Source organism: Pan troglodytes, chromosome 10 (assembly GCF_028858775.2).
Source record: "Pan troglodytes isolate AG18354 chromosome 10, NHGRI_mPanTro3-v2.0_pri, whole genome shotgun sequence".
In the NCBI taxonomy this organism is placed as follows: domain Eukaryota; kingdom Metazoa; phylum Chordata; class Mammalia; order Primates; family Hominidae; genus Pan; species Pan troglodytes.
Genome location: NC_072408.2, coordinates 64,364,864 through 64,383,603, shown reverse-complemented (window position 1 = coordinate 64,383,603; position 18,740 = coordinate 64,364,864). Strand labels below are relative to the sequence as shown.

At 36.0% G+C, this 18,740-nt stretch overlaps 1 protein-coding gene across 1 annotated transcript in view; it reads right to left on the bottom strand.

Annotated features, from left to right (window-relative positions):
• LOC473397 (ovostatin homolog 2) overlaps positions 1 to 18,740 on the bottom strand; it is a 93,389-nt gene that overhangs the window by 19,550 nt on the left and 55,099 nt on the right. Inside the window, 10 exon segments of the mRNA XM_063786184.1 lie at positions 234 to 378; positions 1,199 to 1,369; positions 7,062 to 7,211; positions 7,569 to 7,714; positions 8,832 to 8,886; positions 10,359 to 10,586; positions 11,279 to 11,437; positions 11,779 to 11,888; positions 12,641 to 12,761; positions 16,798 to 16,915. Coding sequence (XP_063642254.1) covers positions 234 to 378; positions 1,199 to 1,369; positions 7,062 to 7,211; positions 7,569 to 7,714; positions 8,832 to 8,886; positions 10,359 to 10,586; positions 11,279 to 11,437; positions 11,779 to 11,888; positions 12,641 to 12,761; positions 16,798 to 16,915 — 1,403 coding nt within the window.

The following is an 18,740-nucleotide window of genomic DNA, read 5'->3' as shown; positions in this document are numbered from 1 at the left end:
TTTATCAATAAAAATAAACTACATCTCACATCTGAAGCTAATTTCTTGTTATAGCCAAAAGCATGTCTAGTCTGTCTTATTCTGCTTTATCCAACTATAGGATGTCTAATTGTAGCCAAAAACATGGCATAATTCACATATAAAATTCCAAAATTGTATCGTTTATCCCAAATACACTAAATTCCACAAAGCGGTTTGGTCATCCCCCAACAAAAAAATGTAAGATTACCTACATGCAATTCTAGACAGAACACTATGCATTGGACCATCATTTTCTGTTTCTAGATAAAGCGGCTTAGGGAGTGGCAGCCTTCTCTCCATCACACATACTTCTGGTTTTCGGTAATGGAGATTGGTAAAGACTTTTAGACCCATGTTCTTTAAAGAAACAAACAACAAAAATATTGTTCATTCTTTTCATGCAAGAACTATAAAAGGCCTATTATTTATATTGCAAAGATAAATGGATCATAAGTATCCATATTTTCTGTGTTAACAAAGGTCTGAGAAGTTACAAGTCAACTTACCTCTATTTGACTTATGGAAAATCCCTAATTTAGAGAAAAAATTATAATCACTATGATTTATCTAGCACTTATTATGTGCTAGCATTTTTCTAAGTATTTTCCATTATTCTCCATTTCATCCTAAGTGGAAAATACTTATGAGATCAGCACTATCATTACCCTAATTAACATCAAACACACACACACACACACACACACACACACACACACACACGGCACACTCAGTAAATTAAAGAACTGGAACCTGATAAAGTCTGTCTGATTCAATACCCCTTTTCTTACACACTTGTGATGTTAATTATAAAGATTATTTCATGGAAGGCTCAGCATGTCTCATTAATGGCCTAGGGATATCTGGAGTCCACACTCTCTTAGCCTCTTGATTTGACTATCTTTGCATAAAATTTATTGTATTAATTGGAGACTGTCTCATTTTTGTAAGTGAGGTTTTGTAATTATAGCTACATGATTTATTTTCAGCAGAAAATTTTAAAATCAGCAAAATTAATATCTCCTTTTTATAAGAACAATTTCTATGTACTCTATTGGCAGATTACAGACACAAATCTCAAAGTATAGGAAGAAAACTACATAATTAAGAAAACATTAATATGCATTATGAATACTAAAAATTGCGATGAAATATTTTCCAAAATCCTTAGTGATCTTACTCTGACAATATTATAGATATCTCCATCCCCATAGTTGCTTACACGTGTGTAATATAAACCATTGTAGAACATATCCCTCTGAGGAATGCAAGGGTCTTCCTTGCCATCATCAAGATTGAGGCCATGGTAGAAATAACCATACGGCTCTATACTTGGAACCATGTTATACACCTATGAGAAAAAACATTTCGCCATAATTTTCAGCACTTCTTTTAAAATTACAAAATTGGCAAATTGTCTACTGTACCATTTATTCTTGTTCTTTTCTTTAAGAGCACGGCCATCATATTTAATCCAGTATTTTCACATAAGCTCTTCCTTTCGAAAGAACAAACCAGTTTTGTTTTAGACAACTGATGTCATGTTCACAGAATTTCTCAGCTTGGGCGCAGGATTTAACAGAGAATGTAAGAAAGCAATGCCTGACTATTGATTAATCCAAGGCCCATTGTACAGACAATCAATTATAATGCTAGAATTTCTAAGTCTGGAGAATAATCTTAGCTGCCTGATTTTAAATCTTCTTACATAATCTTCTGAAGAAAACATAAAATCAACAAAGAGAACAAGTAAGGATACTCATGACTAATATCTTTAACATTACTACAATACAGAGAATACCATGATCTTCAAATTATTTCTTAGTAGAGAAACAAACACCAAATGCCAAGAGAGCTTCTACTGCTATTGCAGAGGGAAGGCTTAAGAGACTGCAGAGAAAAAGAGAGCAGAATGGCATGGAGAAATGAGAAGAAACACACACCAAGTCAACTCCAGGTAAGAGAAAGTCTAGCATTGTTAAAAATACAAATCATAGTTTTCGGACTCAACAGTTCCCAGTACAGCACACAGGGAAAGGGCTTGGACTGAATGGGCCTGGAAGTGGAAGCTTCCAAAAAACATGGCTAAGGGGAAATAATCAGATCACAAGAAGAGGTATGCAGATCCTTGGAGACAGGGAATTTAAAAAAGGAAAGGATGTCATAGGATAAAATAACTCCCTCTACCCTCATTTCCATCACCATCATTTTAAAAATAATGCATTTTACTAAAAAAAAAAATAGAAAGGGCGCTCTTCACCTATGAACACCCTGCACAAAATATCAAGAACTAGAAAAAATCAACTCCATACAAAGCTGCTGTAAGAGAAAATAGGAAATGCAAACCAAAACATTTCAGCTAATGAAACTTCTCCACTAAAGTCACTAAGTAAATAAATAAGTAAACAAAGAAAAGCCATACCAAAATAATTTAACATGAGTGAAATATTCTCAAGCATGTATTTGAGGTATTTAAAAGGCACCATGAGTCAGAAATTCAATTAAGAAAATACAGAAATTGACAAAACCCAAGAAGAAATAAAATGAGGCTTTACTGAACTCAGGAAAACTAGACAAAATTATATCATAAATAAACTCTAAAGTACAAGGACATCAAGAGAAAATTGTTCAGAGAAAACTTTAAAAGCAGCATAGAGGAAAAACAAAAGAACAAAACTGAAAAAGAATGAATTAAAACAGGTCACAAAGTGATTGAATTGGAAAGCAGGCAAGGAAGATCCAACAAATGTACAGAGATTTTTTTAGAGCAAAAAAAATGGAAAGACTAATATTTACAATTATAATTCAGGGGAACTATCTGAAAATAAAAGAAGATTTGAGTTTACATATTGCATGACTCCACTGTGTACCTGGCAAAACTTCTACAGAATAACACATTCTTACTGAAACTATTAGATTAAAGTATAAAGGGGAAAAAACATTCAAGGCCTTCAGACATAAAGATAAAGTAGCCCATAATGGAAAATGAATTAAACTAATGTCAGCACTATTAAAAGCCATATTCAAAGCAAGTCAATAGTAAGGTAGCATTTCAAAAAATTTTTAAATGTATAAACCAAAGATTTAATATACAAATACCTGTCTTTCATTTATTAAGGCTTTAGAAAAAATAATTCTGAATATGAAAATGTCAGAGAATTCTATACTTATGTGATATCCTGAGGACTCTAGTAGAGAATGCACTTTTTAAAATTATTTATTTATTTATTTCTGAGACAGGTTCTCATTCTCTTACCCAGGCTGAAGCTCAGTGGTATGATAATGGCTCACAGCAGCCTCGATCTCCCAGGCTCAAGCAATCTTCCCGCCCCAGCCTCCTGGAGAATGAGCTTTATGTAACCAAAAGATGACTCAGGAAATTAGTAAGACTTGATGAATAGGAGAAACAATACAGAATGTAAACATTATATATTCTGACAAAAAAGGAAAGATGCAACAATAAAATGAGAGAAGAGGGAGAGAAAAGTGGAAACTAGAGATTACTGACTGTTGTGTAGGTAGCAGTTAAGACTCAAAGATTAAAAATAACTGACTAGATTTTTTTTTTTTTAAATGGAGTCTCACTCTGTCGCCCAGGCTGGAGTGCGGTGGCGCGATCTCGGCTCACTGCAAGCTCTGCCTCCCAGGTTCACGCCATTCTCCTGCCTCAGTCTCCTGAGTAGCTGGGACTACAGGCACCCGCCACCATGCCCGGCTAATTTTTTAATATTTTTAGTAGAGACGCGGTTTAACCGTGTTAGCGAGGACGGTCTCGATCTCCTGACCTCATGATCCACCCGCCTTGGCCTCCCAAAGTCCTGGGATTACAGGCGTGAGCCACCGCGCCCGGCCATAACTGACTAGATATTAAGGTTAAGCAAGAAAAAATGAGATTAGGATATTAGGATATTATAAAATATGTAAATATAAAAATAACCACTAAAATAAAAATTCAAGCTAGCCTGAATACTCAAAGAAGCTTTAAGCAAGATAACAACAAACAAACAAACATAAAAGCTAAAGAAATAACGTAGCTTTAAATACAATACAGAATCATAAGAAAAATAGTATGATAGAGCTGAGGCCTAACACATACATCATATCAATAGAGTGAATAGACTTTATTCTCCTTTAGAAGACAAAGATATGCATATTTAAAACAAAACACAATGCTGTACTTCATACAAAAAACAAGTGAAGTGCATATTTCAAAAGGTGAAATCCAAAGGAAAAGTAAAGGAAAATAATAAGAATGCAAAGGCTGCAATCCTCCTGTTATCGGAAATCGTAGAAGTAAGGCCAAAAGACATCAAACAAGATAGAGAAGAATACTTACTGCTGAAAGCTGCAATTCATAATAAAGGCACAACAGTTATGATTATCTATGCAGAAACTACAGAAGATGCAAGAAGAAACAGAGCACTATTTGTAGGGTATTTTAACACATCACTCAGCAGAAGAAGGTTAAATAAATTTTACAAAATAAGTAAGAATACAAAGGATCAAAATAATCCAACCTCGTGGATAGAAAACAAACTGATAATAGAGACTATATCTTCTCAACACATGAGATATATTCGCAAAAACTCATTATATATTTGGGCACAAAAATATACCGGTGGAAATATTGCTGGCCATGAAGATATAGAACTTGAAATTTAAAAGAAAACTCTAAAATAAATTCCTTTTTATATGAAAATTATAAAGTACTCCAGTAAGTAAATTTTCAGTGAAAGGGTTAATACAAACAGAAATTACGGAATTTCTGAAAAATAAAAATGGTGCAATTGCTATGTATCAGGATCTATGAGATACTTCAAAAGTAGAAATCATGGAAAAACTTATAGGCTTAAAAACACCTAGCCCAATAAAATAAATTAATGAAAATGAAGTAAATTTCTAAGTGAAAAAGCTAAAAATAACAACAAAATACAGCACCAGTAAGGAAATAATAAAGATAAAAATAGAAATTAATGTGATGGAGTAGCAAAAAACCTCACATCATATTACATCACATTAATAAATTAAAATTATATGTTTTTGGAAAACTTGGCAAAATAGGTAAACCACTAACTAATCTAACAAGGAAGAAAAAGTAGCTATCTGCTTAGGAACAAAAGAAAAACAACTTCTTCCATGACTCAGTTTTCAGCCTCATTTTTTGTCCTTTTAGCATCGTGAATTGGGGTCCGGAGTTGTTTGTATTTTTCTTTCACAATAGACTGATGTATGTAACCTAGTCTCAAATGATTCAGAAAAAACTGAAATGCCATAAACTCTGTGTGTGTGTGTGTGTGTGTGTGTGTGTGTGTGTGTGTGTAGGGGTGGAGAGAGTGAGAAAGAGAAAACAAGTACGGCGAAATGTTCACAAACTGGTGAATCAGGCCAAGGGTACATGGGAGTTCTCTGTGTAATTCTTGCACTTTTAAAAATTATTTAAAACTAAAAACTAAGCTTACATAAGATAGTACAAAAAATAACATAAACTTATAGAATATAAATTGGAATTCACTCATTTATAGAACTTCACTTGATTTATACTATTAATATAGCTATCAATAATAAACAAGGACAACCTCTTTTGGCTCTGATATATTCTGAGACCCCTGAAAAATGCCTCTAGAATTTTCTTTTTGAGGTCCCTTGATGGTCTTTTCTTGAGGCAGTTTTCCTAAGATATTGCCACCTCCAACTGTAGAAAGAATGAGCAGAAGCTATTTACTCTGAATCCATGAAACTCTCAAGGGAAAAAAAAGGTGTGTGTGTGTGTGTACATATATATGTAAACATATATATAAACATATATATGTTTATATACATATATATGTACACACACACACACATATATATATACATATTCCTTTTTTTTCTTTGAGACAGGGTCTTGCTCTGTCACCCAGGATGGAGTGTAGTGGCACGATCTTGGTTCACTGCAACCTCTGCCCCCGCCAGGGCTCAAGTGATCCTCCCATGTCAATCTCCCAAGTTTCTGAGATCACAGGTGCACACCACTGTGCCCTGCTCATTTTTTATATTTTCGGGGGAGACAGAGTCTCATCATGTTGTGCAGGCTGGTCTCGACCTCGTGAGCACAAACCATCTGCCCGCCTTGGCCTCCCAAAGTGCTGGGATTACAGGCGTGAGCACAGCACATGGCCATATTCCATATTTATAGATAAATTTATCCTTTATTTGTTGATGCCCCCTCAGATTCTGAAAGCTTCTAACTAAAAGTATTTTTGCTCCCTGTAATAGAAAACTTAAATGTATTTATGTTTTGCATTGAGAAAAATATGTTTTATATAATGATCCATAGTTATTCAATATTATTACTGAATTCTATAATTTTATACTTAAAACTGGGCTTACTACAGAATGTTGAAAGCAAAATACAAAACTATTTTTTGGTGAGATCTCAAGTTTGCAAAATATATATGCCTTCAGAAAAGAGACTTGAAAAATTACAGCAAAACTATAAAGATGCCTAAGTGTTAGGACTATAAATGATTTTAAAGATTTCCTTCTTTATGTCTTTGTATACTTTGCACAAAGTATACAATTTAAATTAGATTTAAATATGATCATACATTTCAATAGTTATTTATAGGTAATTGTGTTAGAAATAAACGGAAAATATCCAACAATTGTTAAGCAAAATAAATTGGATGTGAACTTCTGGAATTCCAGGTCTGGAAATGTTTAAGAAAATACAATATCCATTTATAGATAATAACTTTACACTGAATCCAAGCATATCCTTGAACATAGAGATTTCATTTTATTCCAAGTTTCCACTTCTGTCATTACACCTATGATTTTTAAAAATCACAGTTGTAAAATTCCTAAACTGTTATAATTATCTATCAAATTCTGTATTGTTATAAGCATGTTCTTAGGATAGCCAAGAAAAATAAGTATATAATCCATGAAGGAACAAAGGAAGAAAACATTCAATATTTTCAACATGTTCAAGACATCATCTGAAGGATAAGACTTCTGGTAGTCCAGAGAAACATGAAAAACGAGGAAGTCAGAGAGCTTACACTTTCAGCTGACAGCTGTTGTTCAGATTTCAGTAGAAGGACGTTCCTATCCACAGCCCCGAGGGCACACAATAAGTCAGGGGCCGCTTGAAGATAGAGACTAGCATTGGAACCAGGTAAGCCCTGCTCGTTAGAGAACTTTATGTTAACCTAAAGTAGAGAAAAAAAAAGAGATGAGAGTAGAGACCATTTTATGTAAAGATGATCTGAATACATTTAATCTCTCCTGAATAAATCCTTATAGATTTCTATGCGGTATTTCCCTTGCCCACTCTCACCCTCAGCTTTCTTTGCAGGAGACCCCCTTCACCACCCTGCTGCCGTCTCAGGATTGGCACTGCTGCCAAGGATCATGCATTGTGTTTGGTGATTCTCACATCCCCTAATAATTCAATTATGCCAGCACTGAGTGTGAGTTTCCCACGTGAAGGTGATAGCAGTCAGGCGAGAAGACAGCAGGGAGCAAACTGTTCCCACTTCTCAGGCCAGAAATAGGAGAAACATCACCTTGTGTTTAAAGCACTTGTCAACCTGGAATCTGACACTGTCAGCCACAATTTCCCCACTGGGGTGAAGGGTGTAGACAAACACGATGGCTGCAGGAGCCAGATCAGCACTGATGCTGATTGGGAACGAGAAGTTTCCATTCCAGGCTGTGTAAATAGGAGATGAAGAGATACGATGCTGAAAGTTTCCTGAATCACTGGTACACTTAGATAAAAGAGAATGGCTCATGGACAGAAAGAGTAAATTGGGCCCTGTTTTCAAGACAAATAAATCAAATAATAGGAAGTACATATACAAATAAAGAAGACTGCATAATTTAGATAATAACAATACTGGGATTTGTACACCACTTTTCTTTTTTTTATTTTTTATTTTTTATTATTATTATTCTTTAAGTTTTAGGGTACATGTGCACAATGTGCAGGTTAGTTACATATGTATACGTGTGCCATGCTGGTGCGCTGCACCCACTAACTCGTCATCTAGCCTTAGGTATATCTCCCAATGCTATCCCTCCCCCATCCCCCCACCCCACAACAGTCCCCAGAGTGTGATGTTCCCCTTCCTGTGTCCATGTGTTCTCACCGTTCAATTCCCACCTATGAGTGAGAATATGCGGTTGTACACCACTTTTCTAATGTACTCAATGATCTGACAATAAAAGAAACAGGTAGAACTCTCCTTCATCAAGACATTTAGTAGCTTCCCTCAGGCTGTGCTAACTATTCCCTTCATCCACAAATTGAAATAAGTGCTCGTTCTAACTTCTTTTCACTATATATATATACACATACATATATACACACATATATATACACACACACATATGTTTGACTATATATAAATATATTTTCTTTTCTTTTTTTTTTTTTTGAAACGGAGTCTCGCTCTGTCGCCCAGGCTGGAGTGCAGTGGCGCGATCTCGGCTCACTGCAAGCTCCGCCTCCCGGGTTCACGCCATTCTCCTGCCTCAGCCTCCCGAGTAGCTGGGACTACAGGCGCCCGCTACCACGCCCGGCTAATTTTTTGTATTTTTAGTAGAGACGGGGTTTCACCGTGTTAGCCAGGATGGTCTCGATCTCCTGACCTCGTGATCCGCCCGCCTCGGCCTCCCAAAGTGCTGGGATTACAGGCGTGAGCCACCGCGCCCGGCCAATATATTTTCTTAATATATATAATTCCCATATATATAATGTCTATATATCCTTAACAAGAAAAAATGAAGTTAGAGCACATATTTTAAAATGAATACATTATGTATACCTTTGTTTCTGATTTCCTTTTGTCCACTGAGTAAGATAGCTCCTTTTACCATCATCTGTGTGGAACAAAGAAAACATAACATGCAATATATTATCTGATGTCATCATATTCTCATATTGTGATTAGGTAATTCATTACTTAATGGTAATTCTGTTCCATAAGATAGAGTAGCTTCCACAAGCAAATATTAAAAATAGACTTTGCATAAGTTGGAAAAGAGCAGAGAAAGTGACTAAAACTGATTGAGATTCTATCATGTACTGGAAACTTTGTGAACTATGTGCAATGCACTGTGCAAAGTGGCACATAAAGCTCTGAAATTGTCAAGGCTGTCCAGTTTCAAATACGCCTTCACCTGCTCATTAACTTTGTGACTTAAAACATGATGTTTTACCTGTTTGCCTCTGTTCCATTATCTGTAAAATGGAGATATCTATAAGGCTAATTAAATGAGTTAACACATATACAATCCTTATAACAGTGCCTGACACAGAACACTTACCCTAAGAGGTAAGTCTTATAATCTCCAATTACACTGTACACCTGAGGAAGCCAAGGGTTAGAGTTCAAACAATCCGTCCAAGATGCACTAACTTGCATGCTAACTAGGAGAGGGTGGGGGATTCAAGTTAATGTCTTAATTTCCAGGTCTGTGTCTTATCACTCTTCAACAGGCCTTAGAGCAGAAGGCCCCAGTCCCCAGGCTGTGTACCGGTAGGTACCTGTCCATGGCCTGTCAGGTACTAGGCCACACAGCAGGAGGTGAGCAGTGCGGTGAGCAAGCATTACCACCTGAGCTCCTGTCAGATCAGCAGTGGTATTAGATTCTCATAGGAGCACAAGCCCTGGTGTGAACTGCACATGTGAGGGATCTAGGTTGTGCGCTCCTTATGAGAATCTAATGCCTAAAAATCTGTCACTGTCTCCCATCACCACCAGATAGGACCATCTAGCTGCAGGAAAACAAGCACAGGGTTCTTACTGATTCCACATTATGGTGAGTATGTAATAATAATAGAAATAAAGTGAACAATAAATGTAATATGCTTGAATCATCCTGAAGCCATCCCACCATCCCCACCCCATCTGTGGAAAAACTATCTTCCATGAAGCCAGTCCTTGGTGCCACAAAGGTTGGGGGCTCCTCCTTAGAAAGACAAAATGGACAGAACCAAGAGAATAAAGCCCTTTTACTGCTTATCAAAATAAGCTTTCCACCTTACTTTCTGGCATCTGCCCAATATTTTACTATTACAGAGTGTCATAAATACTTGATATGAGTTACATTTGAATGCTTAAACAAGTGGACTCTGAACAGCAAGTTCTTCAACCTTAGGGAAACTTTAATTGCCTTAGATCGTTCTATGTGTTTGTTGTTAATGGATCGAACAGTATTCACCAGCAAAGTGAGAAGGCTGCCCTTACTCTGGTCACTGTGGCATGACTGATGCATGCTTTCTAAGCTGTGCTGGGCTAAGCAGACGTGCAATTGAACAGGATTCCAGGAACCCACTGACTGAGACTCACCAAATAGAAGAACTTTACATTGGAATCATCCTCATATGCTTCACTGTTTAGGGAGTAATGCACAGTAACAACCTTCTGTTGATTACATTCAAGCTGCTTTGGTTCTGGAACAATCTTCAGGAAGCTGTTGGTTCAGGAGTAAAAGCGTGAGACTAAGAAGTGAGCATCCAAGTACTGAGGCGTCAACCAGCTGGGAAGATAGCAGCTCTTAGGTCGAACATATGTGGCCTGAGATGACAAAAGAAAGTGAAGGGTCTTAGTATCATGACATCCGAAGACAGTTGTTACTGAGAATGGAGGCTTCTCAACTCTCCAGAGTAGGGAGGAATCTCAGCTTGTGGCTGACGTTTTAATGTTAAGTTATTGGAATCAAAATAATAATAGCACCCTGCTCTTTGTATACAAAACGTGACCATGAAAGATTGTGTAAATATTTCATTAGACTGATGGTGAATTGTTATGTTTTTTACTCTTTAATTGAAGCCACAGAATTGGGTTTCAGTTCTGTTTCTTTCAGCTACATGTGAACATTGACAAATTATTTAACTGCAAAATTCTGTTTAAGCAGCAGAAAATAAACAGAAAGTATAGGATCTCCCCTATCTATGCATGAAATGATCTGAGGAAGAAAGTCAAATCATCCTCATGAGCTACTTCTTGTTTCCTAGAGGAAAATATTAGTTGTTAGCAAATTGATAACAATCGTGATAGACTTTTAGCTTCCCATCCTCTTGAACAAGTATTCTCATGTATTATTTAGTGAACAAGCAAATTTATAAAATAAGTTACATTTTAAATTTTCTTTAAAATATATTCTGTATACAAGCTATCTTTTGAGATATTCCTAATGTTTAACATTTCTGATATCCAAATCCTCTGTGGGATGTCTAATGGTCTTCTTCTGTTCTTTGATGTCTTACTTTTAGGTTGAACTCTGGATCAAATATGTCTGAAGTGTCAATGGAAAATTGAGCTTCGCCATTCTCATCTGTAGTGTAATTTCCTATAAATTCATCACTGAGCTCCAGTTGCAACAACTTGTTCACCATAGGTACATTATTGGGATCCGAAAATTTAAGCTGTACAAGAAAAGAATAATTAATATGACTTAAAACACAAAATGTTTACATTTTTACAGAGAAATAGTTTTCTACTCATAAATGTGATCCCTAGTCATTTTCCTAAATTCCAACAGACAGAAAGATGCTCTATTAAATACATAGATATATAATATAAAGTATGGAAAAAACGATACTGTTATCTATTGCTTCTTTCAATCTAGGACACTTTCTAGCACCTCAGACATAGTAGTGCTTAAAATGTATTACAAAAGTAGGAAAAAAGTGACCAGAAATTTTCAAAGGGCAATCTATGATCCAAGAAAATGAAATGGAAGCATGTATTCTTTAGTCAAACCTACAGTTCCAAAATAAGAAATCCCTCTTCTATAGAAAGTATCCATGTTCTCAAAGTTTACAGTTCCAAGCAATTGAGTGATAAAAACTGAGGTCTTCTCACTGATCTGCATACCTGTAAGGAATGATGAACACAGCAGAGTGAAAATGTCTAAGTTACCATCCACAGCAATATAAATGTGACCAGCTTGCCCAGTGTGAATAGCATCATGATATTGATCAAGTATGCTTATATAGAGCACTTTACAATGGCATAATCACAAACTCCTTTTTAAATAACAAGAAATAATTAGTAGTTAAATCTGATTTTCCCACTCCAAATTAAATAATTAATCTCTTTCTCCCTTCTTTCTGTTTTTTTTTTTTTTTTTTTTTTGAGACTGAGTCTTGATGTGTCACCCAGGCTGGAGGCTGGAGTGCAATAGTGCAATCTCAGCTCACTGCAACCTCCGCCTCCCGGGTTAAAGCGATTCTCCTGCCTCAGCCTCCCGAGTAGCTGGGATTACAGGCATTCACCATCATGCCCGGCTAATTTTTTGTATTTTTGTAGAGACAGGGTTTCACCATGCTGGCCAGGCCGATTTTGAACTCCTGACCTCAGGTGATCCACCTTCCTTGGCCTCCCAAAGTGCTGGGATTACAGGCGTGAGCCACCGTGCCCGGCCTCTTCTTTCATTCTTTTAACAAATACTTATTGAACACTCACTTTGTGCAATCTTGTAAATTTTTCAGTAATAATTTTTGCACTTGCAACTATTCCCAGTTGTATTAAATTAGAAATAATCTGAATTTTGTACTTAGTGCTAACTCAACAAGCTTCTCCCAGTAAGTTGCCATACATATATCCCCAGGTCGTCCAAAAAATACAGTAATTACCTGTCCCAGATTCTGTAACAATTACAGCGACATGAAATGTCATGAACAATCCCAAACGGTAGAGTTGGAAGACTTTTCTATTTACAATTTGAGAAACACAACCATTTTCCAACTGAAAAATAAAGAGAAGGTATAATTAAAATGTTAGAGATCCAAGAGGTTTTTTTAAGTGTCTTTTAAAATATGGTTTTTGCACAAATATATTAACATCCCCACCCCGTGCCACGGCTCTACCTCATAAACTTGTTGAAATGGCCAAAGAATTAAAGGAGGAGTAGGAGGAGGCAAATATTTACATCAGCATTTTAAATAAGGGAAGGAGGTAATCTGTATTTTACAGATTTCAAGGAAATTCTCCTGGAAACATTGTAGATGAGAAAAGATTAAAGGATGGAAATGAAGCTGAATGGTATTGTGAAAGGAAAGTAAATCTCAGGAGCCCAACATCCCTAAGCTAAAGGGAAAGGGCAAGCTGGGAACAGCTGGGCAAATCTGTCTCCCATTTTATTCCCAAATAAGGTAGCTACAAAGATAAAAACTATATACCTCCCTCACAATTTGCCCACAAGGAAATTCTCTGTGGGCCTCAAGAACTTTTCCTTAAAACAGTTCTTTGGAAATTCACCCTGGCAATATAAATTCATAGCTTATCTTTACAGGCGTGAGACAAAAGACAGATTCAGTCATCCCTCTGCTTACCTGAGACAAATACGTATCTGATTTCTCTGATTGCTTCCTCTGCCTAATAGTTTATGTAAAAATGCAGATTTACTGAGCCACACTAAGGCATAAGTGACTATTCCTCTATCCTCCTCTCACATGTAATTTGTGTATTCAGTGAAAGGCTGATCAAAGACAAAGACTTATTCTTTTTTTTTTTTTTTTTGAGATAGAGTCTTGCTCTGTCACTAGGGCTGGGGTGAAATAGCCCAATCTTGACTCACTGCAACCTCCGCCTCCCAGGTTCAAGCGATTCTCCTGCATCAGTCTCTCGAGTAGCTGGGATTACAGACACCTGCCACCACGCCCGGCTAATTTTTGTATTTTTAGTAGAGATGGGGTTTCTCCATGTTGGTCAGGCTGGTCTCGATCTCCTGACCTCACGTGATCTGCCCGCCTCGGCCTCCCAAAGTGCTGGGATTACAGCTGTGAATCACTGCACCTGGCCTCAAAGACTTCTTCTTTATGCAACTGTTTGTCTCTTATCTACCTATGACCTGGAAACCCCCTTAGTTTGGATTGTCCTGCCTTTCTGGACTGAACCAATGTACATCTTACACATATTTGTTGATGTCTCACATCTCCCTGAAATGTGTAAAAGCAAGCTGTACCCCAACCACCTTGGGCACATGTTGGTAGGACCTCTGGAGGCTGTCATAGGTACATCCTTCACCTTGGCAACATAAGCTTTGCAAATTGATTGACATCTGTCTCAGATACTTTTGGTTCACAGTGTTTTCAGAGGAAGAAATTCTAATCATCTAGAAAGGCACTAAAACAGATGGAACAGAAGCGCTCAGCACATGTGTAACAACAAAACAAACACTTTTTAAGGTATATTGCTTATTTAAAATAACAAAAAAAATCTATAGTTAATCTATCATCAGTAATGTCAATAATTAGAGAAATATAAATTTAGTTATATTTTACAACACAGTGTTTATTCCAGATTTAAAATGTTATAAGGATATATCAGTTTATTTGATACTCAAAACTACTACATGAGCTAGGTACTGTTATTATCTTACTATATAGATGCAGAAACTAAACTAGGTCCATCATGTAACCTGTCCAAGATCTCACAGCTAAGAGACGGTGGTGCTGAGGAGCTGCTCTGGCTCCAGAGTATGTGCTTCTCAATCTTAAATTAACAGCTATTACATCAACAACAAAAGCAAATTTACTTGTCTAATGATAATATAGTCAAATTAAAATGAAATCATAGAAAGTGATCAGAAGAATCTTAATTATTTCGAAAATAAGAGAAAAGCCTTTTTTCAGGAATCCTTGAAACAAAGAGAATACATAAAGTAAACCAATAAGAATCCAGATATTAGAGTAACGAAAAAATACTTTGCATCAAAGTCAATGGTATTCAGCTGTAGTTAAGAAGAAATGTAAAACATTGAATGTGCTTATTACTAAAAGAAACAGCTAATATATTTTTTCAACCCCAACAAAATCAACTACAAATATTAGAAAAAAGAATTAATAAGATGAAAGAGAAAATAAATTATTTAGGAACACAAAATAATATAAGAAAGAAAATAGTAAAAATAAGAACCAATAAAATAGATGAAACTTTCGTGGGCATGATTTAGGACAAAGAGTGAGAGAGAACAAAATTGGGAGATAGGTGCTAACACAACACAGCCCACATCTGGAAGAAAAATTCCCATTTTAGAACATCATTGGAAGTGAACTTTATGTCTATTAGAAAATTGTAAACAATCTTAAGAGCATACTTAGATAGCCACATGTACAACACAGGGGCCAGTGAGATCTTTTTTCTAAGGCTGGAAACCCAGGAACATAAGGAAGGTGGGTATGTCAAAAATATGACAAAGTAAATGAGTTGCCTATTTAAATAACAGGCTTGAAAAAAAATGCTTGGAGGATGGAAGGCAGTACTTACAATGAAAGTTTCCATTTCACATGAACAGAAAAACATGGGTAATTAAGAGTTCTTAAGTCCAAATTGATAACAAAAATATGAAAAGTTGCTCAAACTAAATAGAAATTAGATAGCATAAGTTAAAACAAGCTAAATTTGTGTCTATCAAAATGACAAAAACTTTTAAAACTTCTAAATATATTGCTGAAAGTAATTTGGAAAATATAGTATTCTCATGTACTTCTGACAGGAATTTGAATGCCTAAAAACTTTTAGGAGAGCAATATGCTAATATTTATTAAAATTAAAATTATCTGTCTATGAACATTATCTATATTTCCTTTGACTCAGGAAACTCACTCTAAGAAATTTATTTCAAGTAAATAAAACCTCTCATATGTAAAGATAGTTCCACCAGACAGATTTTTTTTTTTTTCTTTTTCTGAGGCAGGTCTTGCTCTGTTGCCCAGGCTTGAGTACAGTGGTGCGAACACACTTCACTGCAGCCTTGACCTCCTGGGCTCCAGTGATTCTCTTGCCTCAGCCTCCCTGTAGCTGGGACCACAGATGTGCACCACTGTGCCTGGCTAATTTTTGTAGAGAAGGGGCTCACTATGTTGCCCAGGCTGGTTTCGATCTCCTGGAGTCAAATGATCCTCCCGCCTCGGCCTTCCAACATGCTCAGATTAGAGGTGTGAGCCACTGCTCCTAGCCTCTACCAGATTGTTTATTGGTATTTTTTTCACATGGGGGAAAAAAATAAACCATTTGCTGAGGGAACACCCATCATTGTGTAAAACGGTTGACTGAACTCTATCAGAATGTACTGCTGACATGGAAAAATTCCACCCTAGTTTTCTTTGCCTGCATTTCCTATGTAAAGGTAGGATTCTGCTTGTCTTTGTCATTATTGATATTTACCTAGAGGATGTTCACTAAATTTGATGAGTAACTTTAGGACAATTGGACTTAAAATACGAACTATGTGGCGTACACAAGCTTCACTTTGGGGAGTCAAAAGACAATTTCAAAGAGATAGGAAGAGTTGTTCACTTAAGGTTAGGATGCTGCAGATAGAGCAAATGATGACTTCACATATGAACTGCAAGTCTAAAGTAATATAGTGGGGGTACTCTGAATTGCAGTTGATTGCAAGTAAGCTGTTTCCACTAAAAAAAAATCCAGGTGGCATGGAGAGTAATATCGCAGACTCATTTAAAGGATGATTAACGATTCTCCAAAGAAAAATCAGGAAGGCTACCTAGGCAATATATAAAACAACAAAGCCCACGATACCTTTCATATTCTAAAAATCCCATTAATCTATAGGTGGAGAACAATTTACATGGTCTATGGAATAAAAAACTGCTTTAAGCACTGTATTTTCTTCTCTTCACTTTATTTAGCTGCAAACTCCATTATCAATAAAATGAAAATAGTATTGTTAAGCTCCCCTTATAAATGAAATCAAAGAAAGAATAAGAATAAAAAATGAGTGAGAACTTTTTTTTGGAGTAAAGATCATGGTCTGTACCTGTGCAATAAATTGCTCACATATTTCATTGTCATTTTTCTCACAATTGCTTGAAGAAAAATACTCTCTGCACACCCGGATTTGGGTTTTCCCTTGCACAGGTTGGCCAAAGGTGTACCTAATGGGGGAAGGTGTAGTTATGATTACAGATAAGCAATATCATAGCAATATTTTATGACCTTCTTCAGAAATTATATAGGAAGTCTCTAAACTGTGAGTAACCCAGTCTAACCAAATTGAATTAGGAATTCTCCCTATTGGTGAGGGTTTAGGTTCCCCACAGAATTCAGGTTAAACTGGGCATTTGATCTCAGGAGGATTTGGCTGCCTTTAAAAAATCGAATTCAGGGTAAGGCAGAATCTAAAATAATCTAAAATCTCATTAAATATGATTTAATGCTTAAATTGAGTTTTTTAAAAATATATTTTAATCTGATAGAAACATCATAACATTGCAGCACTTTCCCTTTTATCAGAAAAATATATATGTATATAAAACTTGGATGATTCAGGATCTTGAAACATTTCCAGATCAACATTTTAAACACGAATTTTTATTTACCACTCAATAAATATAAAGGCTATGGGGCTGGCATGAACTGGTTATGCTTTGACCAAAAATATAATACCTTACAGGGTGGGTTTGAGTATCTCATTTTCTCCTAAAACACAAAACTACAACACAAGATTTGTAAAGGTTCAACCAAAAGCAAATCCAGTCAATTGGAGTTTTCTGTTTTGTTAATAGACAACAAATGTAAAACTAGCATATAATAAAAGTGAATATTATTTTCACAGATTATAATACTTTTTTCTAATTGTTGGACACTGATACATATCATTTATTTTTCCCAGTGACCCTGATTTGTAAAATGAGGTCAAGTAACTTCTCCACATTGTAACTGATGAAACTAAAATTTGAACTCAGATCTGCCTCACTCCATAGCCTGTGCCCTTTTCTTTCCACTCACCTTTTTCTCTTTCTATTTAAAAATTCCTAACACTTTTGAGATTCTGAGTCAATTCATACCAATAAAATCATGTGTCAGGTTTCATGATTATATAAAGGCCAGACTTAGATCTGGCCACACATATTATACCTGAACATTTCTTCTTATTTCTACTTAATGTCTTTTATTTATAAAATAAAAGTCTTATTGTAGTATTATCTGTAAGCTAACATATGCCTATAAGACATGTAGCTTAAATTTTAAAAACAGGACAGAATAATCCCTTTGTGATTTGAAAAGCTTTCAGTGAATGCTAATGCAGTGTATTAAAATCTCTTTGTCTGTAGGTAAATTTTCTTCCCTCTTAAAAGCCTAAGTCATCTCTGACTTTGTTTGCTAAAATAATCCAATTTTTTTCTTGTTTTCTCTAGTCATTCCAAGCTAAATCCCAGAAAAGACTAAAGAAACACAGACACAGTATCATACAATTTGAGACACAGTATACAACTGACGTGAACCTTCTAGAAACAGTGCTCTCACAATCTGCCCAGAAATAACTTTGTAGCAAGCACAGCTCCAGTCTAGCTGCCTGGTCTCCTGGCAGGATATTATTATTGCTGATACTGATTTACTCCTTAATGTAACTCTATCCAGAATACAATATCAAAGAAATTTCAAGAAATCAGGATCATGGATTGTAACCTGACATACTGCTAAGGAACTACCAGTTCCATGTTAGCATGTGGTTTGCAAGTATTTTCCAAAGGCCATGCTTGAGAAACATTTTTGCTCTTCCAATGTGTTGTGGGTTTTTTTTTTTTAGCATACTATTGTGCAGATAAATAAATGAGATGTTAATGCCACTGAAAGCTCTGGCTTTGCGTTTGGCTTTTCTAGTGAAACCTGTTTAGGATTCTGGATTTCTTCCAGCTTGAATTTATCACCTCATCATTTTTAACATCAGTGATCTACACAGTCTCTCATCTATTACGT